The sequence below is a fragment of the Myotis lucifugus genome, unplaced genomic scaffold (genome assembly GCF_000147115.1).
Source record: "Myotis lucifugus unplaced genomic scaffold, Myoluc2.0 scaffold_496, whole genome shotgun sequence".
In the NCBI taxonomy this organism is placed as follows: Eukaryota; Metazoa; Chordata; class Mammalia; order Chiroptera; family Vespertilionidae; genus Myotis; species Myotis lucifugus.
This window is the reverse complement of record NW_005871544.1, coordinates 525,847-546,237: the sequence shown is the minus strand read 5'-3', so window position 1 is coordinate 546,237 and position 20,391 is coordinate 525,847. Positions and strand designations below refer to the sequence as shown.

The 20,391-nt window shown below is 44.5% G+C and overlaps 2 protein-coding genes and 1 pseudogene across 7 annotated transcripts in view; 2 read left to right on the top strand and 1 right to left on the bottom strand.

Moving 5' to 3' along the window:
* OARD1 (O-acyl-ADP-ribose deacylase 1) overlaps positions 1-3,953 on the top strand; it is a 6,022-nt gene extending 2,069 nt beyond the window's left edge. For 5 of the 6 annotated variants that reach the window (XM_014446026.2, XM_006103621.3, XM_006103622.3 and 2 more), the window contains exons 4-6: positions 472-530; positions 1,529-1,641; positions 3,273-3,953. In XM_014446026.2, coding sequence (XP_014301512.1) covers positions 472-530; positions 1,529-1,641; positions 3,273-3,375 — 275 coding nt within the window. In that variant the 3' untranslated portion in view covers positions 3,376-3,953. The remainder of the gene's footprint in view (positions 1-471; positions 531-1,528; positions 1,642-3,272) is intronic. The other variant, XM_023744891.1, reaches the window with a different exon arrangement.
* A 2,080-nt stretch (positions 3,954-6,033) lies between these two features.
* On the bottom strand, positions 6,034-18,678 carry APOBEC2 (apolipoprotein B mRNA editing enzyme catalytic subunit 2). The gene is made up of 3 exons (XM_006103614.3): positions 18,403-18,678; positions 8,900-9,463; positions 6,034-6,202 (listed from the first exon to the last, which is right to left on the bottom strand). The coding sequence occupies exons 1-2, from the start codon at positions 18,549-18,551 to the stop codon at positions 8,920-8,922; spliced, it is 693 nt and encodes a 230-aa protein (XP_006103676.1). The 5' UTR covers positions 18,552-18,678; the 3' UTR covers positions 6,034-6,202; positions 8,900-8,919.
* LOC111823451 lies at positions 10,358-10,535 on the top strand (annotated as a pseudogene).
* Positions 18,679-20,391: the final 1,713 nt, after the last annotated feature.

Sequence of the window (20,391 nt, the reverse complement as noted above, 5' to 3'; positions counted from 1 at the left end):
TCAAAAAGCAATTTCTTGCTGCTTTGTATTGTAGTTGTATATGAACATGACACTTTTTCTTGATGGAAAGCTTATAATTAGAAACTTTTTTGTACACTTATGTTCCCCATAATGCTTAAACATTAGCTCTTTGTATGTAAAAATGAACACGCATTTGGCAAAGGAAGAATGCTGTATATTCTAAAACAGTTCTAGGCAGTAGACAAAGTTTTTAAGTGAACAGTAAGGGTGTACTTGAAAATAGGAGCAGGACAAGAGATGGGGGTATGAGGAAAATAGGGTTGAGAAAACATGATTAAGGAAAGCTGGATGCTAAGGAATACAGTATTTAGGAAGGCTGCTGAGCAAAGTGTTCATAGGCGACAATAGGTTTAGGTAAACCAATCTGTAAAGATTTTTTTAAAATCTAAGAATGGAGATCAGTGTTTTGATTTTCAATTTTCTTTCTACTATTAAATGATTTTTTCTTAGAAAAGAAATCTGGAGAAGTGGCTGTTCTGAAGAGAGATGGGCGATACATATATTACTTGGTAAGATGGGGCCTATTCTCAGTATGTTCTAAGGATTGGTGAACAGACAGGCTGCACTGAATTTGTGTTGATCATGATAGTCCATTCTAGACAACCAAAGATGTCACAAAGCTTCTGATCCCATGCCAGCTCAGGTCCAGTGGGGAGGCTGTGTGGAGCTCCAGGTTAGAAGAGAAGCATCCAGCTCCATGGGAAGGAGTACTGTGATGTCTTCCCAAGGCCTGTGCTCTAAGACCTGGAAAAGTTAGGGATGCCTCTCGTACTTGAATTCCTTCCTCCTCATAGTGAGATGGAGAAACTATCATGTCTTGAGACAGATTGCCCAAAGCAGTTTTTCATCCTCCATCAAATGCACTCAGCCGCTTGCCTGCCTGCTGCCTCAGTGGGGAGTCTTCCCCTGGCCACATGGTCCTCAGCCCCAGAAAGAGTGGCTTTTTGGTGATGGTGCTGGGTGACTTCCAGCCAGCCCACTAAGAGCTCGCTGTGGACAGCGCACTAAGGGTGTCATGTCTTTGAATGCTGTCTGTAAGGCTGCTGGGGCTTCAGTATTATTTGGAGTACTACCAGCTTGTCTCTGTTCTTTTATAGAGAAACAAAAGGCAAGCAAGCATAGTTTCTAAGTAAATAAACTTAGGATGCTTTTGGGTGGTATGGGTTCTTGTTACAGATATGCAGCTTATCTCTTGGAAGTGGCACAAAGACTTTCACTTACTTTGCTTAGAACCTACACAACAGGCACAGCCTGTTAACCTCCTGGGCTTGAGAGAAGGAATGATTATTACCTGGCAGTGTCTGGATTTCTCAGGCCCTATTTAGTTGATTTTCCTGAAGGCTTCCCATAACTGGAAGGGACAGTATGACATTTGTCATCCCTGTTTTAGACTGTTCTATAAAAATACACTTTTTGTTTTAATTATCAGGATGTTGGGAGATGTGATGGCTTTTCTTTGGCTATCATTTTGGACTAATAGAAGTTTGAATTCTTTCTTTGTACTCAGATTACAAAGAAAAGGGCTTCACACAAGCCAACTTATGAAAACTTACAGAAGAGTTTAGAGGCCATGAAGTCCCACTGTCTGAAGAATGGAGTCACAGACCTCTCCATGCCCAGGCAAGGAAATCCAGGGCCCTAAGTGAAGACCTGATTGGTGGGGTTTAGACAAATGACTTACAAGCTTAATCCAAAATACAGACTTAAAGGTGGGCAAATTTCAAAACTTTAAAAATATCACCAGTGAACCAGTTGTCAGACCTTAGGCCAAAGCATACCCGTTTCTTAGCTTGGGTTGAGTGACTCAGGATAATTAAAACCCACACCTGCCTCAATCTATGTAGGCAGGAACCTACATAGGAAGGAACCTATGTAGGGAGGAACCATTGTTCAGTCACATTTGTTAAATTTCTGTGTCCTCCGCCTGAATCTTAGCTTTGATTCCTGAAGCAATGTAAGCTTAAGAACCAAGACAGAGCAATTGTGATTTCCCTCTGGGCCACTGTAGGTGTCCCAAACCTGTTAAACCTGCCCCAAAAAAGCTGTAAAGGATCTCTGCCTTTTAAACTGCCTGCTTGTTGATGGTCACCTTGGGCAGTAGCCAGAGGATATATCCCTGAGGCAATGTCTTAGACCAGTGATGGCGAACCTATGACACGTGTGTCAGAGGTGACACGCGAACTCATTTTTTTGGTTGATTTTTCTTTGTTAAATGGCATTTAAATATATAAAATAAATATCAAAAATATAAGTCTTTGTTTTACTATGGTTGCAAATATCAAAAAATTTCTATATGTGATACGGCACCAAAGTTAAGTTAGGGTTTTTCAAAATGCTCACACGCCGAGCTCAAAAGGTTCGCCATCACTGTCTTAGACCCTCCCTATTGGGAACTTAAGGAATGACATTGGGGTTTTTCAGTAGGCCCTTTGTATCCTTTTCAGGAAATAGGCTTGGACTCACCTCTCTTTCTGTCAGTCTAGTTTTGAGTCAGTGCTGACCATGCATGTGGGTTTATTTCAAGCTCTAAGTTACTTAAGTGACTACAGGGTCCCTTGTCTTACACTGGTCTTTAATATACTTAAGGATTATGTATCATAAACTTTTTAAAATCACAATATTTTTTCAGGGACTTAATCATCACATTACATGAGATTAGCATTTTAAAGCCTTTCTTCCCACCCCCAGAGATGTTGAGGATCAATAAAGCAACATCTTAGAAGAAAAGTGCTAGGTAATAGAGTTTGTGGGTCAATAAAGGTTTTTCATCAGGGTGTTGCAAAGAACTGAATTGCAGTCAGCTTGACATTTCTCAGCATTCCATCTTCTTTCTTTGCAGAGATCCTGTCCTTTGTCCTCTTTTTCTTTTATCTTGCTTAACTTTCCATGATCATAAGTATTTTTAAAATGCCAGTCTTTCCCCATCCTCCCACAGTTAGTTTTCATCAGCAGACATAGAAGGATAGTGTGTGTCCCGTGTCACAGCAGTTATACATTGCTCAGTGTTGCTTGGACAATGGGGAAGTGGTAACAAGTAGGGAAAAGAGAAGTGACAGCTGTGGGATGGTGCTGTCAGGAACAGCCTTGGGTGATTCACAACAGGAATTCCAAGCTTCCACCATGGCTGCCTATAGTGTGAGATCAGATCATTGGTTCTCATGCTCTGGGGGAATGCAGCCTAAAGGAAGAGAGCGGGATTGATTTCCTAGACACCTTCATGGCAACCAATGGAGATGTTTTATCTTTTTCAGGATTGGGTGTGGTCTTGATCGTCTGCAATGGGAAAATGTATCCACAATAATTGAGGAGGTGTTTGAGGCAACAGACATCAGAATTACTGTGTACACACTCTGAACAGATGAGCATTTTGGATGTGACCATGTTTTCCTGTGTCATTCCTACTGGGCCACAGGACTGGGCAAACTGACTTCAAAAATGATCAGAGGAAAGTTTCATGTGAAATTGTCTGTGTCACAGGCCATGCTTGGGTTTCTGAATTCCCATGATTGGATTGGGACTCTGAAGGAGGGATTGCTTGGGAAATGTTGCTGTGATTTTTTTCTTTTCTTTTCAGGAAGGTAGGTAATAGCCTGATAATATTAGGCAGGGAACCAGGTGTTGGGCCCTATGATCCTTTTTTTTGCCCCAGGATGCTACCTAATTTGTTTGGCTTGCCACTAGGTGGCAGCATTGATTCTACTTCTCTGCTGTTTAAGAGAAATTTCAGGAAGAATTAACTTTCAGTTAATTTTGCATTTTTTGTCATTTGTGCATTGACTTTCTATTATCTGTATGTCCTCAAATTCATCCTAGGAAAGAATTTTGAGGTGTGTTTCTTTTGTTTAAATTACAAAAATGGATTTTTACATTGTTAACAAGGAATTTGTGGGGGGAAAAGTGGGAAAATAAATATCTTCTTGGGCTACAGTGAAGTTCTGTACACATGTTTGTGTTGTTCTAGACTTGGATAACGGAGGATTCACCTATAATTTAATTTGGAAAAATCAGACGGGTCTAGTGGGAAGGCAGCAAAGTGGAAAATAGGAATGGATGGCATCTATGGGTCAGCTCACTGGTAGGGCGGGATTTTAGAAACCACTCATGGTGAACTCTTCTGTTCACTACATAGTTTGTGATTGAACCTTTCTGAATTCAGTCATGAAACATGAAATAATGTATGGTAAATGCTTGGCAAAGTGCTCACTGAGGAGTAATGACTTCTCAACACAATCCATATGAATCTTTTTCAAAAAAAGACTCACTTCCAAAAAAACTTCTACTTTGGTAGTAGGGGGGTTAGGGAAGATGGCCAGGTTTCTTTGTTTTTAAGCTCCAGAGGACACTAAGGTATAACCAGCTGGGAGGGAGAGCAGTAAATATTAATCCTCTTCTTAAGCTAAGAAAGCAGCACTTTATCTACTCTTGTTTTTGTGGTGGGAGAAGAAAGTTCATGAGTTTAGCCAGTGGTTCTGTATCAGGGGTATTGGGAAAACAAGTGGAGTTTTCATCTCTCCTCGCCCTCCCCCCGCCCCATCCCCCACCCCCGTCCCCTGTACTGTGGTGTTATGAGTTAAAACAGCTAGACCTACTATTGATTTTCTCCCTTGAGTGAATTCTGGGCCTTCATGGGACTTGCTGTCTCAAGTGGACAAGAAGTGGATTTTAGAATGTGCTTGTTGAAACAGCAGGAGAGCACTGGTTAAATATAACCTTTGTACTTTAGACTTGTATTCTTATCACATTGCAGCCTGATATGAGGCAGCAGTTTAAAAAAGTATTCCACATCTTTTGTACCTCTGTGTGGAACACACAACTTCTCCATGTAGTTGGGGTGGGGTAGGGCAGGAGCAAGTTCATGATCAAACTTTTAGACTAAGGCTTTTCTTGAAGAAGCTTTGCTTCTGTTCATTACTAGTGGTAAAACTAAGGGGGAAAGAAGGGAAGGAATGTCTCAATACACAAAACTGAAAATGAGAATGGGTAATAAGAGAAAACTTAGAATTAAATTATTTTGCAAACTATGCACATAAATCTTAACACTTGGGTGAAAACATTGCTGCTTCTACATAGGGCAATTTTTTCTCATGGAGTAAGAACTTTCACGATTCTTTTAACAAAGCTTAGTTTTGTGGAGAACTGGCAGTAAGTGAAATTCCTGGACTCAGCAGGGATGTGATAAAATGTTTTGTTATTTGTAGATAGTGTTGGGGTCAAATTCCGATGACTTATCACACTCAGCCTGGAGAAAGGCATTGCCTGATAATCAGAATGAGCACATTATTCCTGGAAACCTAATTAGAGTTTGGCAGCTACCCAGCAATTCACATGTGAAATTTTACTTCTACACAGGACTCAGATCTTTTAAGAAATGAGACTTTGACATCATCCTGCCATCACCATCAAGTACCACATGTTGACTCCTCATATTGTGTGTCAACATGAAAATCCTACTCACCTCTAATTAATCAAGAGGCTAATTGCTTATTAGTTGGCTGTTGGGACATGGATATTTTAGAAGTATTTCCCATGCCTTTTGTTTCACCCTTTACTGAGGAATCTTGGAAGGAAATATTTTATGAAGGTCAAGACCAGGATGAGAAGTCTACATGGGAGAGTTAGTATCCTCTGTTGCCTAGCCAGGTTCTGATTTAAGCTTCCCTCCCACTTAAAATGTAGCCTGGGAAATCCCTATTCCTGGGACTTCAGTGCTGTCCATAGTTAAAATCTAAATGTCCAAGTTTCTTCAAAAACCTGGTCACAGAAAAATCACGCCACTTTTATTATTGCTGCTTATTTTTCTTAAAAAAAAAAAAAAAGACCAACTTAACATAAATGCATTTCTGGACATATTTAAAAATCTGCACAGATCTTGGGTCCGAGGCTCTTTGCCTTAAGCAGCCCATTTGGGGGAATAATTAGGACCCTCAGACCCATGATACCTGGTGCCCATATATGTTTGCTATTTCTCCTTGCAACTCTTTTCTTTCCCAAGAGCAGCCTTAGAGAGAGAGGCACCGATAAAATGATTTATAGCATGAGAAGTATATTTTGAGTCCTTAGAGGGCCTTGTGCAGTGGGATTGGTTGGTGTTAAATGTTGTCCAGCTCCACGTGGTATTAGGAAGTCAGGCGTGTCCCAGATGCCCATACATGTCACCGCCATCTCTTGGCAGCAGGCAGACCTTGAGAAAACAGAAAACATGTTACTGAGAGCCGTGCTGGCCCCAAACAATGAAGAATTTTCTGTTTTAACTACTGTTTCTGTGTGACTTCCCCAAGTCCCAGAATTTCTCCATTGTGTCCTGTGACTTCTGGTTTACCCAGGGTTGGATCTATTCCATTCATGTTTGGTATGGTTCACACAGAAAAACCCCAGAAGAGATCTGCTTTAACTTTGTTCTTATGAGTTGAATACATGGCTAAATCCTAGTCTGTCATTTTTTAAAAAGATGGAATAAGAAATATGAGGAAATTTTTCTTTAGCAAATGCCTATTTCTTGGGATTATTTTACTAAAGCATAGTTGTTTGTTAGGTCTTTTAGGTAACAACCCTATTTTTTTTTAAACTTAGTACATTTTAACCTTTTCCTTCAGGAACATGAGCAACTCAAATAGAGTACTGGGAAGCTTGTCAGTAATGGGTCCAGATAATATAGCTATGTCCACTAATGGAATGAGGCTTATAATGTGGAAAATGTCCAATAATATTTTAAGAAGAATTTGACTTAGAAATGGACTTTTTCCATCAAGCTGATTTATCTATTTACTTCTGTTTAGATTAGCATAAGGTACAACCCTCAATTATCTAAAATTAAAAGCTCTATTTAATCTTCCCTGAAATGCTTAATTTTTATAGCAGATTTAGACATCTCATTTGACTTAATGAGGGAAAAACAACAACAACATACACAAATCCCTGAGGACTTGCTAGTTAGGCAGCTGGAAGAAGTGGCCCATGACTCTGAAAGATGTTTAAGAAGTATACTAGGGTTAAAAGTTAAGCTACTAGTCTTTCTGTAGAATCTATGTAGGGTTTATAATTACCCTAATAAAATCTTCAAGGAATTTAAAAGCTAATTTTGTATCTTCAAAGGTCACCCTTAAAAATCTGATTGTATTACTATGTAAAGTGGTGTCTTATTTTATATGCGTAGAGTACCACGTGACATTACCTGATCATAGTCTCACTGAATTGAATGAATGGGTCCTGTTTTTTTTGTAAGAAATGGCTGAAAATTGTGTCTTTATGGATTGGCGAATGCTCATCTGGAGCAGCGGTTGCCAACCTTTGGGACCTCACGGACCACCGGTTGGCGACCACTGATCTGGAGGATGACCAGGCACCCTGAGTGCATGTCTAATAGCACACTCCTGCCAACATCAACCTCCAGAAATTGATATTTTCAAAATGTGTTTATGAAGTGAATCTTAAGTATATTAAGAGAGACACCAAAAATGAATAACTTCATGGAAGCATGCTTCTTTTGTGTTTTAGTAATATGTTATTCCAAAATTAAGGTTTCTTAAAGAGGGTGGTGAAGACCCATTCCCTGTTACTGGAGGACTTTGATCAGTAACTCACGCCTAGTAAAGGGACTTAGCCATACATAGCATTGCTGTGGGAGCAAAGTAGAAAAGACCAAATTAAAACAAAGATAGTAAAGAATTCTTTACCCTCTTTCCTGAGGGTAATTGGCCTGTTTCTGTAAGAGTCTAATTTACCCTCAGCAAGAGGCCAAATCGGCCTTAATTGTGTCCTAATTATTTACTTAAATAGCTAATTTTTACCTCCAGTTCTCCTATTACATCTTGATATCTGTAGGAGGCTACTTCTGAGTGGCTGCCTAATTTACAAACATTTTTTAACCCTTTAAACATTCCTGCATGGAAGAGTGTGTTGCTATATTATCCCCATCCCTGCAATCAGCATTTTTTTCTGAGTTCTGCTGTCTTTTCAACATTGGGAAAATGTTCTTGCATTATACATTCACACAGCAAGTATTGGTCTCCCTCAAAGCAGAATCATTTGTTTGAAAACACGAAAGTTGCTCTGGCCAAAAATTGGGGAATTTCAAAAGTCTCAAAAATGAAAAAAAAAATTACCCCCAATAGAATGAAACACCTGCTTTAGAGGAAAAAATGGAATGGTAGGATTGCAAATGGAGGTGGGAGCAAGGCATCTACATTACTAATTCTGGATACACGCCCATGGGGGCATATTTAGGGGACTGAAATATATTCTAGGCTGTTTTCCAGTAGTAGGCTCTTGTGCCATCTAAACCTTAATACAGACTTTCTCATGAAAGCTTTCAGATTCCTGTCAACCCTATGATTCCATGTTATAGGGAAAGTTAGTCTGATATAAAAGAGTAGGAGGGAACAGGATTTAGGGAGAGGAATTTAGAGGAAATAAAAGGAGAGAGGATCTTCTAAAACAGTGGTTCTCAACCTTCCTAATGCCACGACCCTTTAATACAGTTCCTCATGTTGTGGTGACCCCCCAACCATAAAATTATTTTCGTTGCTACTTCATAACTGTAATTTTGCTACTGTTGTGAATGGTAATGTAAATGTCTGATATGCAGGATGTATTTTCGTTGTTACAAATTGAACATAATTAAAGCATAGTGATTAATCACAAAAACAATATGTAATTATATATGTGTTTTCCAATGGTCTTAGGCGACCCCTGTGAAAGGGTCATTCGACCCCCAAAGGGGTCGCGACCCACAGGTTGAGAACCGCTGTCCTAAAATGTTTTTACAGTCAACCCAAAGCAGAAAAATCAAATCTTTCCCAAGGAAAATCTAACCCCACTGGTTCCACCTGGGACCTCCAGCCTTCAGCCCTGTTACTGGAGTAATAGTGCCATGACTCACGTGAGGCTGAGCGCAGTCGCCTACTTCAGGATGTCGGCCAACTTTTCCTCGTAGTACAGGAAGTTCTCCTGAATGTCCTCCCAGGGCTCAAAGGCCTTGGATTCGCCCTCTTCCTGCTCCACAAAATTCTGCCAGATGTACTCGAAGTCCTGGGGCTTCATGATGCGCAGCCTGCAGCCAGCCTCCTTCAGCTTCTTCAGCGCAGCCTGCATCGCGGGCTCCTCCCACATGAAGAGACGCCCCACCAGGATGAGCAGGCGCAGGTTCTTGGTCTTGCTAAGCATTTTGATGATGCGGTCGGCGCAAGCTACGCAGGGGCTGGAGGACACGTACCAGGTGACGTTGTAGCGCAGGGCCGGGTCGAAGGTTGGCACGACGGTGTTGAAGAAGGCTTCCTCCGCGTGGGCAGTTGCATGCTCGTCCTCGAGGTATCCCCGGGATGCCTGCACTTGGCCTCCCTTGTCCTGCACTTCAATCACATAGCAGAGGAAGGTCTTGTTCCGCCCTGAGCTGTACTCCACATTCCGGAACTGGAACTTGAAGTAGTTAACAGGCAGCCGCTCCCTGTGGGGTCGAGAAGACAAAGGGACAGGGAAGAAGAGAGAATGATGAGTTCTTCCTAGGGCCAGACCTCCTCAGCATGAGGGACAAAAAGGCATGAAAGCATCCCGCAGGGTTTCTCTGGAGGAAGGAGAATTTGGGGTGAGGGGTGCATTCTGTTCACCCCATCAGGAAGGGTCTCCAAACAACCAACATCACTTGCTGTGCACAACACACGCCTACATTTCTAAGTCAGTGTCTCTTTAACCTGGCTTTACATTAGCAGCACCTTGAAGGCTCTGCCAGTAATGCCTGGGCCCCACACAAAGCCAGTTAAATCAGAACATCTGGGGGTAGGAGGGACCAGGCATCAGCATATTAAAAAGCTCTCTAGATGATCCTAATTTGTGGCCAGGTTTGAAAAGCAGTGTTCAAATAGTAATTTTACAAAGTAGCAACCATATACAATTTCTCATGACAGCAAGACAAAGATTTTGCAGAACATTTCATGCTTCGTTCCTCCTCCTTGTCATTCATGTATGTTGCATCTTCCCTCAGAATGGCCTACAGTTTGCAGTGCCACCACGCTCTCCTAGTGACTGTTTCTCAAGCCTGTCTTTTCCCTCAGGTGAAAGAAAGGCTGTCCTAGAATTTTTATCTTGGAGGCCACACTACCTAAGGGTATCTTGATATGATTTAGCTTCTAAGATTTGGCCCCTACCCTCCAGATACTTATAACCTAGCAGCTAGATTCTAGCTGGACAGGAGAGATATAAATAAGACAGCTGCAAACAATAGAAAACTGCTAAAAAGGAGTAGGTAGAGTGAAGGACATATGAAGGCTCTTGAAAGTTTAGCCTTGATTCAGGAGGCAATAGAGAATTGTTACAGGTTCTTGAGTAACAAAAGACACAATAAATCGCTTCTCTTTGGCTCAGATCAAGTATAGTATCTGTTCTTACCAGTTTAATATCGGATATGGCCTCTACCCAAGGATGATATATTAAATGAATTTTTGGAGCAGGGAGGTGGAATAGGAGCTTGCTCCGTCTATTCTGCTTATCTGTTGCAGTACTTCCGGAATGGTGCACAGAAAAGAAAAGAGAGAAAGACAGTAAAAGTCATGCCCACAGAAGAGGGCTGTCGTGGCTTCAAGCAGACAGAGTGAAGCTGGAGAAAGCCTGAAATAGAGACAGCCCACTTGGAGTCTGAGGAAACCAGACTTGGTGGTGAATATGTCCAGTGGCTTCAAGGGGAGATGGACGACAAGGAAAGGAAAGCAGCAGAAAAAGGCTGTGTTGTTTTTTTTTTAAATAGATTTTTATTGATTTCAGAGAGGAAGGAAGAGGGGGAGAGAGAGAAACTGGGGATCAAGCCCACAACCCAGGCATGTGACCTCCTGGTTCATAGGTTGACGCTCAAACACTGAACCACTGCGGCCAGGCTTTGAAAAGTTTAGTAGTAAGAAGAAGGGGAGAAAAGTGCAGACAGACTACTAGACAGGACATCGGAGTTGAAGGTTGTTTCTATCTTTATGTGGAGGGGAGTGTTTTTCTAAAATAGGAAGATTTGTGCAGGTTTGAAGGCCAAGGAGCTAGAATAGGAGAGCGTGAAAGTGCCAGAGGGAGAGCAGGGGACGACTAGCACCAGCTGGACAGGTTGAGTGTTTTCTTTTTAAAAAATGTCATCTCTGGGGAGCATTTGAGATCTTGCCCCCCAGCAGATGTCATCAGTTTGGCTCAAATAAACTCATAAAAATTCTCAAAATAAAAATAAAAACAAAAATGCAATGTCTCTGGCTGCCCCAGAAGATATCCCGAGGCAACCATTAACTTCTCTGCTGCTTCTCTCCCTGCCTTCTGTTTCCCCAAAGAGGTCAGCTAACTCCCTGGGCTGCAGGGGAATCCCTGGCATCCCAGGGCCGTGGCTTGTTAGGGGTAAGCAGCAGGTGCCAAAGAGCTGAGTAAACTTGAGCGGTTGCCCTGCAGTGTGCCCTTCCTCCCACCACCAACTTTATTCTCCCCAAGTTTCCGTGTCCCTTGCTGGCAAGTTAAGTTTCCACTTCGGAGATGGATGTGTTTGAGGACCCAGCCCCAGGGATTCCTTTGGGTGCTATACTTAGCTCTCTAAGCCCCTCTGTCCCTGGTTGGATGTGTTTGTTATTGACTTAGTATTCTGGGAGAATGGATGACCCGATGCTGCCCCTCTCCTCTTTCAGCCCCTGCTGGGATTAGCTCTCCCTAATAAACTCACCCACCAGACCACTCCTGAACTTTGCGGTTGCTAAATGACCCCTTCTCTTCCGGAGTGGCTTTTCCCTTCCAAGAAGCATGGAGCTTACCTTTCTCGCCCAAGTCCTTTTTTGGCTCTTCAAGTCCTTTTGCCAGACCATGCCACCCCACCCCGAGTCTAATCCAGAGCCACCTGTATGATAGATTCTCAGAAGTCCTCACTTCATGTAGTCAATAAATTCTGCGACTTTAACCAAAACAACATATAAGAACCCAATTTTACCATAGGCTAAATGATATAAACAAGATTTAAGTTCCGATGGCATCTCATCAATGTTATAATGAAATGTTGAAAAAGACATGGTTATTGGAGGACCTGCTGTTTTCATGACTTCGTGATTGGCTTGGGGGCTTCAGCAATGGCTGTCAGTGGTCCCTCGGGTTTCCTTCTGGAACCCCCAGAAGTATTGCACCAACTTGGCCAAGTATAGTCCAGCCTAGACTATGAATTTGGCCCAGTGTGCAATTGCCAGTTGGCCTGATGGTCTGAGACTGCTGCTTTCTCAGCCCCCCTTAAGCTCTGGTGTTTTTCCCTCGTCCTTCCCTGGGCAAGGGGAGAGGACCAAGAGAAATGTGAAACCCAAGGGAGAGGAGGAAAGTTCACTTCTATAAATATCATTTTCCAACCCCTCTGGCCAGCAGCCTCATGGTCTACCCTGCCCCTCAGCAGAGACAATAGAAAGACAAAATAGATGCCTCAGGGAGGGAAGTGCTTTCAAGGGGCAAAGGATAGTCAGGGAAGACCTTGGCTCCCAGCCTTTCCTTTGGGCTTCCTCAGAGACTGGGTTTGCTTGGCTTCTCCAGTTTGGTCTTCTGGAAGGAGCATACAGATCAAGTGATGTTCTTTGGGAATTCCCACGGACTGAAAGAGCTGGGCCCCTGAGGGAAACCAGGGCAACAGAGTTGGTAGAGCTCTGAAACTTCCCCAGGGAGCTAAGACAACATGTTCATCTTGGATGACATTACAGAATCACAAACTAAGCCAACACATTATGCCCACTGGTAGAAGGGGAAACAGTGACACTTCTTAAATTATCACAAACATTTTTTTCTAAGTAGTATGATATGCCGGTGGACCACATTTACTTATACTCTGAACCCCAGCAGATAAGATAAGTTACTGCTAAAGTGGTGTGTGTGTGTGTGTGTTGGAGTGGTGGTCAGGAGAGAGATGCAGATGGTAGAATTTTTTACCTGGGCTCAGTTGCTTCTTCAGGCACAGAAACCAACAGCATTATTCCTACCCCCAGCCTCTTTAAGTACCACTTTCTCATACTTTCTGCAGTCAAGGCCATTCACACTTCATCTGCTTAGACCCAGGGTACTGGACTGGGCATTGCAATTCTCTAGGCAGGAAACTGAGACTCCAGATATCTAGAAAAAAATTGGGATGATGGTCTGCTTGGTGGAGGGGAAGGGATGTGAGTAAATGTGTGTATATATACATATGTGTGTATACATATATACACATGTATGTATGTATGTATGTATATACACATATATATGTGTGTGTATATATATATGCACACATGTCTATAATAATAAAAGCATAATATGCTAATTAGACTGGACATCCTTCCGGACGAAGCCACAGTGGAGGGGGCCGAGCCCCTTGCATGAATTTCATGCATTGGGCCTATGATATATATATATATATATATATCTTCCCATGTTCACATTTAAAAACATTTGTGTTTTCTAAACAAAAATCTATACAGTGAAAAGAAGCAACCTGGAGGGCAGTAGATGCTGGTCTGAGATTAAATATTTGCTCCAAGGTAATCTAGGGAGTGGAAAATCCATTCACTGGTAACTGAGTGTTGACTCATTTCAGCTTTCTTTCACTAGACCTGCTCAAAAGAGGCAGAATTGCCAGTTTCGGATTCCTTTTCCATTTTCAGACAACTTTCAAAGTGAATGCTAAAGTGGGCCTCAACTGAAGGAGGAGTGGAGAGAAGCTGGGAGTTGGAACAGACTGACTTCCTAGTGCTGAGAAGGGGTGTGGTGGGCTGCCTGCTCCTGATTGGCAGTTCTGGATAGGATTCTGACCTAGGCAGGCCCTGAGTCCACGCCTTTTCCCTGAGCAGCACCATCTTTACACTGAGCTCTGACCTTCCACTGGCCCTCATTGGAGAGGAGACCAGGGTGGTCAGAGTCAGTGCTGTCTTCTATTCTTTTTAATATATATATATTTTTATTGATTTCAGAGAGGAAGGAAGAGGGAGAGAGAGATAGAAACATCAGTGATGAAAGAGAATCATTGATCGGCTGCCTCCTGGGTATCGAGCCTGCAACCCAGGCATGTGCCCCGACCAGGAATCAAATGGTGACCTCCTGGTTCATAGGTCTACACTCAACCACTGAGCCATGCCATCCTGTCTTCTATTGTTTATGGACCAAACCTTCCCAGCATGCTCCAGAGTCCAGAGTAAGGGGTGTGGGGCTTGTGGCATTAACAATGGTGTGAAGGCCCCTCACTCCTTGCCTGTCCCTTTCCTTTGAACCCTGCCTTGTTTCTCAGCCAGAGTAAACTACTGGAAGCTAAAGCAGTGTCCTGAAGGGAAATCACTGCATGTGCCATTCATCTCTGTTCCATAATAACCCCTTGATAGCAGGTTCAGCTTCGTGCAAAATCATATACAAATAACTAGAGGCAAAAACAAACACAGGTGCTGTCAGGCTAAGCCACAGTCAGTCACCCATCACTGGATGGAGAGATGGACACAACCAATCCTGGTGGCCTGGTGCTTCCCTAGAGCATGCTGAGTCCAGAGGCAGCCAGGGACCAGTGAAATCCTCTCTGGGCTTAGCACTGCTGGATCTTCATACATCCTGAATTTCTCTCCTTGAGAAGTTCCCCTGCAATTAATTCCCTATCCCAACGCCTGGCAGAGAGCCTGGCACACAATAGGTGCTCCTCATTAGTTCACTCCTTTATTCAACAACAAATACTTATTACCTACAAATACTTATGGAAGGATCTCCTTCCATAGCGAGCTCCTGGAACCAAGGACTCTGCTGGCCCGAGGCTCTCGGCGGCCCCTATGTCTATATTCATCTGTGCCCATTGCTTTTTTAATCCTAGGTGGAGGGTGGCTTTGGTTGGGCATGGGCTGAGTATTATTCTTGGTGCTAGGGACAAAGCAGTCAAAGGGCAACATCCCTATCCTTATGGAAGTTAAATAGTAGTGGAGGAAACGGGCAGCAAATAAATGATTCCTACTCAATAAGTATTTGTTGACTATAAACGACTCCTCTTTATGGCTTTTTTAGACACAGCGTGACAATTTGGAGTCAGACAGTCCTGGGGTGCACGCCCCGCTCCATTCACTAGCTTTGGGCAAATTACTCATCCCTGCAAGGCTTGGTTTCCTCATCTGAAAGATAGGTTGAGTAACTGAACCCCTCAGGTTTTGAACAACTGCTGATGCTCAAAAAATTAGACCTAGCATTGATGGATGGGGCCTTTTTCTGGCCTCAAATCTTAACCCTCAGAGCCCATCTTAAGCACTTCCAACCTCAGCCCTTCTCTACTCTTCCTCTCACTTTCAGAGGCTCCTGTCTTTCAGTGGTGTGCTAGCTTAGCACCCAGGAAACTGAGAGAAAGTGAAAAGACCCTCATTTCTAACTTTGCTGACTTCTGTAGTAAACACTTGCATTACTGCGATTTCAAGAACTCGGAGTTGGGAAGAGAGATGCACAGTCGACTCTCAGCCAATGTGAGCTGGCAGGGGCCCACCACTACAGCTTTAGATTCCCTTCTAACACTTTCCTCCAAGTTATTGATAACTAGAGGCCTGGTGCACGAATTCATGCACCAGTGGTGTCCCTTGGCCTGGCCTGTGGGATCGGGCCAAAACTGGCTCTCTGACATCCCCCGAGGGGTCCCAGATTGTGAGAGGTCACAGGCCAGGCCGAGGGACCCCACTGGTGCACGATCAGGGCTGGGGAGGGACATGAGAGGTTGGCCAGCCAGGGGACTGTGAGAGGGCTCCAGGGCGTGTCCGGCCCATCTTGCTCAGTCCTGATAGGCCAGACCCCGGCAGCAAGCTAACCTACCAGTCGGAGCGTCTGCCCCCTGGTGGTCAGTGCGTGTCATACCAACTGGTTGACCAGTTGACTGTCTGCCCCCTGGTGGTCAGTGCACGTCATAGCAAGCGGTTGAGAGACCTTAGCATATCATTAGCATATTATGCTTTGATTGGTTGAATGGCCTACCGGTTGACCAGACACTTAGCATATTAGGCTTTTATTATATAGGATGGTCTTAGGTCTGCTTCTATCCTGAGTGCACTCTTCAAACCAGAATCATGACAAGCAGGGTATCTCTCTCTATGCCTACCCAGTACTCCTTTCTCACCTCAGACTCTTTGCTAAAAAGCCACCTGCTCTCTGCTAGTTTGTGACACTTCTAAGGAGTAGTATGGACAGACTCACCCCTGTGGCACAGGCTAGGAGAGGACCTGCTTGGGACCCCTTTGACTCTAGGGCATCTGGAGAAGGAAGGAGAGGAAAGTCACTCCCTCTTCCTGTCCCTGCATAGACATAGCCGCACCTCTGGGCTATTTTAAGCTGCCTGTTTACCCCTGGGGCCCAGGAGACAGCTCTCCACAGCTGTCACTTGTGGCCAGGAAACACTCAGGGCTCCACCTCCCCCCTGAGCTGCCCAGAAAGCTGCCCGACCTGTGACCCTTTTTCTGAGCCACGGGTCAGGGAAAGCCTCTGACCCACGCTGCCCTGCAGATGGAGACAGGTGGAGCTCTGCTTGGTAAACCTGGGAACCAGAATGAGTAAGAGAACAGTGGAAAGGTCACTTGGCTGGAGTCAGACGACCTGCCACTTACTGGTTCTGAGGTCCTGGACAAGTCACTCAATCTCCCTCGCTCAGTTTCCCCATCTGAGAGTGGCAATGCTATAGCTCCCTCTCCTAGCACTGTGCTGGGGATTGAATGAGCTCATGCATGTGAACGTTTGCCATGCTTATAAAGAGCTGGACAGATGTAAGTTACACGAGAGGACTTAACCCGTTAGGACCTGCCACCCTGGGACTCCAAAGCCTATTTAACTCAACAAACACAATCTGATTCTGTTCAGAGCCTACCCTGTCCCTGTGTGGGGAGATCACAGCCTGCACCGAGTGGGCGCATATGTGCTCGTCTGCGTGGCCAGGACAGCATGCACCAGTGTGCTTAGGGGACAGAAAAAGGGTCTCCTTCCATAGCGAGCTCCTGGAACCAAGGACTCTGCTGGCCTGCGACTCTCGGCGGCCCCTATGTCAATATTCATCTGTGCCCATTGCTTTTTTAATCCTAGGTCGAGAGCGGCTTTGGTTGGGCATGGGCAAACGCTCTACCCTGAATTCTTGCCTCTGGAATTAGGATGCATTTCCCTAAGGTTCGCTTAGAAATTGGAAAATTCCTGAGCTAGAAGGGAGCTTGGAAATCAGCTAGCGTAACTTGCTCATGCTACACATGAAAAAACGGAGGCGGGACTGGAAAGCGACTTGCCAAGCTTAAAGTGGCAGGTCACATTGCCACCCAGGGATTCTTCTGCCCCTTGAAGGCACCACGCCCCTTAGTGCAACTCCTCTGCCTGTGAGCCTTGCTGGACCCCAGGGGGGAAACCTTGGCTCAGGAGGAAATGTGGCCTCACGTATCCCCCTCTTATTCTTTGCTTAGAAACTTAGCAGGGTCTTCTCTTAAAGGGACACAGAGGGAAGAGGAGGAAGACCACTTGGTGCTATTCCTAGAGACGCACGATGTGGATAAGACAGAAGGACCCTGTAAGCAGCCCCTGCGTGGGGCCTCCTCACCCTTTGCTCTGGGTCCTGGTTCCTCCAGGCTGGGCTGTGGCTACAGGGGTGGGATCCCTCTTCTGTCCAGAAGCTCCTGGCCTAGCCTCTGTTATCTGTACTGTGACCTGTTTCCTTGGGGGTGGAGGTGGACAGGCCCTGGGGAAGCTCAGAAAAGACTGAACAAGGACAAAACTGCTTCTCACTCAGGCCTGGGGAAGGATGATCCTGTTTTAGGATCTTCTCCTCCTGAGGGAGGCTCTAAAGCAGCGGTTCTCAACCTGTGGGTCGCGACCCCTTTGGGGGTCGAACGACCCTTTCACAGGGGTCGCCTAAGACCATCGGAAAACACATAATTACATATTGTTTTTGTGATTAATCACTATGCTTTCATTATGTTCAATTTGTAACAATGAAATTGGGGGTCACCACAACATGAGGAACTGTATGAAAGGATCGCGGCATTAGGAAGGTTGAGAACCAAAGAGGGAGACATGCAGATAGAGGAGAGGCCCACTGGGAAGCAGAGAGAAGGGAGGGAGGAGGCCCTATGACTGGGGCCACATTTAAATGTGCCAGTGTCCTTACCAGGTTCCCTGGGACTGAACAGAGAGGCGGGTGATGTCCCAAGACCAGGAGGCCTCAGCGGTGGTTGCACTGCCTCCAAGGAACTCCTCCTACCTCCCCTGACTGGAGGGTCCAGGGTGTCACCCCAAGAAGCCAAGCCAGATTGCTGCTGTGTCTCCAGCAGCCCCTACCTTGCACACCTGCGCACGCTCATAGTTTGACCCTGACTCCTGCTATTACTGTCCTAAATCCCCCGGCCTGTCCCCAGCCCCTGCTCCTCTAGGGAGGAGGACCCAGGCCACACCAGCTCTCACCCCGTGACGATCTCAAAGGGGGGCAGCTGGATCAGCTCCTTCAGCTTCTCGGGGTCGTCCAGGTTCTCCAGATCCTCGCCATTCTGGGAGGCAGGCGCAGACTCCTCGGTGGTGGTGGCGGCAGCGGCAGCCTCTTCTTTCTGGGCCATGGCGGGGCTGTGGCTGGGGAGTCACTGAGAGAGAGGAGAGGAGGCGGTCTGGGCCAGGGCCTGGCAGCAAAGTCCCAAGCAGCTGTCAGCAGCTAAATCTGCTGGGGATGACAGGCAGAGGACTGGGCAGGCCTGCTGAGTGTGCTCACCCTGCTACGCGACAGGCTTTATAAGCAGAGGCTGTCTGCCCCTCCCCCAGGCCCTCTCCTATCTTTTTTTAATTGAGTGACAGAGGGCGCCAGGATGGGGAGGAATGGAAAATCTGGCCATGAGTATCCCTATTTATCAGTAGGCAAAGACAGGAAGCTGGCAGGTGGGGATGGCTTCACCTACTCTCTCTCCCCTCCCCCGCTGGCTGGCGTATGTATTCATATACAACCCCTCTGGTAAACACTATACTGTTGTCTGTGTCTATAAGGTTTTTTGTTCTTATGTTTTTTTGTTTGTTTTTTCTTTTGTTGCTTTGTTTTATATTCCACATGAGTGAAATCATATGGTTCTTGTCCTTTTCCATCTGACTTATTTCACTTAGCATGATACTCTCAAGATCCATCCATATTATTGCAATTGTCAGTATTTCATCTTTTCTTATGGCTGAGTAGTATTCCATTGTATCTATGTACCACATCCTCTTCATCCAGTCACCCACTGGAGGACATTTAGGTTGTTCCCATATCTTGACCCCTGACAATAATGATGTAATGAACATAGGGGTACATATATCTTTATGGATAAACTAGAGGCCTGATGCATGAAATTCATGCAAGAGTAGGCCCTCGCAGCCCCGGCTTCATCCAGAAAGTCGTCCAGACGGCTGTTCCGCTGTTCGGCCATTCAGTCGATTTGATTATTATAGATGTTTTCAAATTTTTCTGGTAGGTACTCAGAGGAGGCATTGCTAGTGATATGGTAGCTCTACTCTTAATTTTTTGAGGAAGCGCCATACTATTTTCAATAGTAGCTGTATCAATTTACATTCCCACCAGCAGTGTATGTGGGTTCCCTTTTCTTCACATTTTCTCCAACACTTCTTGTTTCTTGTCTTATTGATAATAGCCATTCTCAAAGGTGTAAGGTGGTATTTCATTGTGGTTTTGATTTGCATTTCCCTTATAGCTAGTGGAGTTGAGTATTTTTCATATGTCTGTTGCCCATTTGTATGTATTCTTGGGAAAAGGGTCTAATCATGTTCTCTGCCTATTTTTACTTGAATTGGTTGGGGTTTTTGTTGTTATTGAGTTGTATGAATTCTTTGTATAATTTGGATATTAGCCCCTTATCAGAAGTATTGTTTGCAAATATCTTTTTCCATTCAGTTGGATGCCTTTTTGTTTGTTGATGGTGTCTTTTGCTTTGCAGAAGGTTTTTAGTTTGATATAATTCCATTCATTTGTTTTTGCTATTACTTCCCTTGCCTTTGGGGTCAAATTCATAAACCCTCCCTGAGACCAAGGTCTATAAATGTAGTACCTATGTCTTCTTCTATGTATTTTATTAAAACCCAGGATTTTTACTCCAGAGGCCAAACGTTAACCACAATGCTATGTTTCCTCTCGGTCAGTTCTTTATTCACTTAAAAAATATTTATTGAGCATATACGATGTGCCAGGTGCTGTTTCAGATACCAGGGATATAGTAAAGAACAAAACAAACGAAAACCAAGCTCTCACAGAGATTGAGGGGGTTGGACAATAAACATGATAAGTAATACATATGATCTATTTGGCGAGCTAAATGCTAAGGAAGAAAGTAGGGAAGGGGAACAGAGTGACAAGGGAGGGTGTTACATTCTCATAGGATGGCCAGGGAAGGACTTTGAAAAGGAGAGAATTGGGAAAAG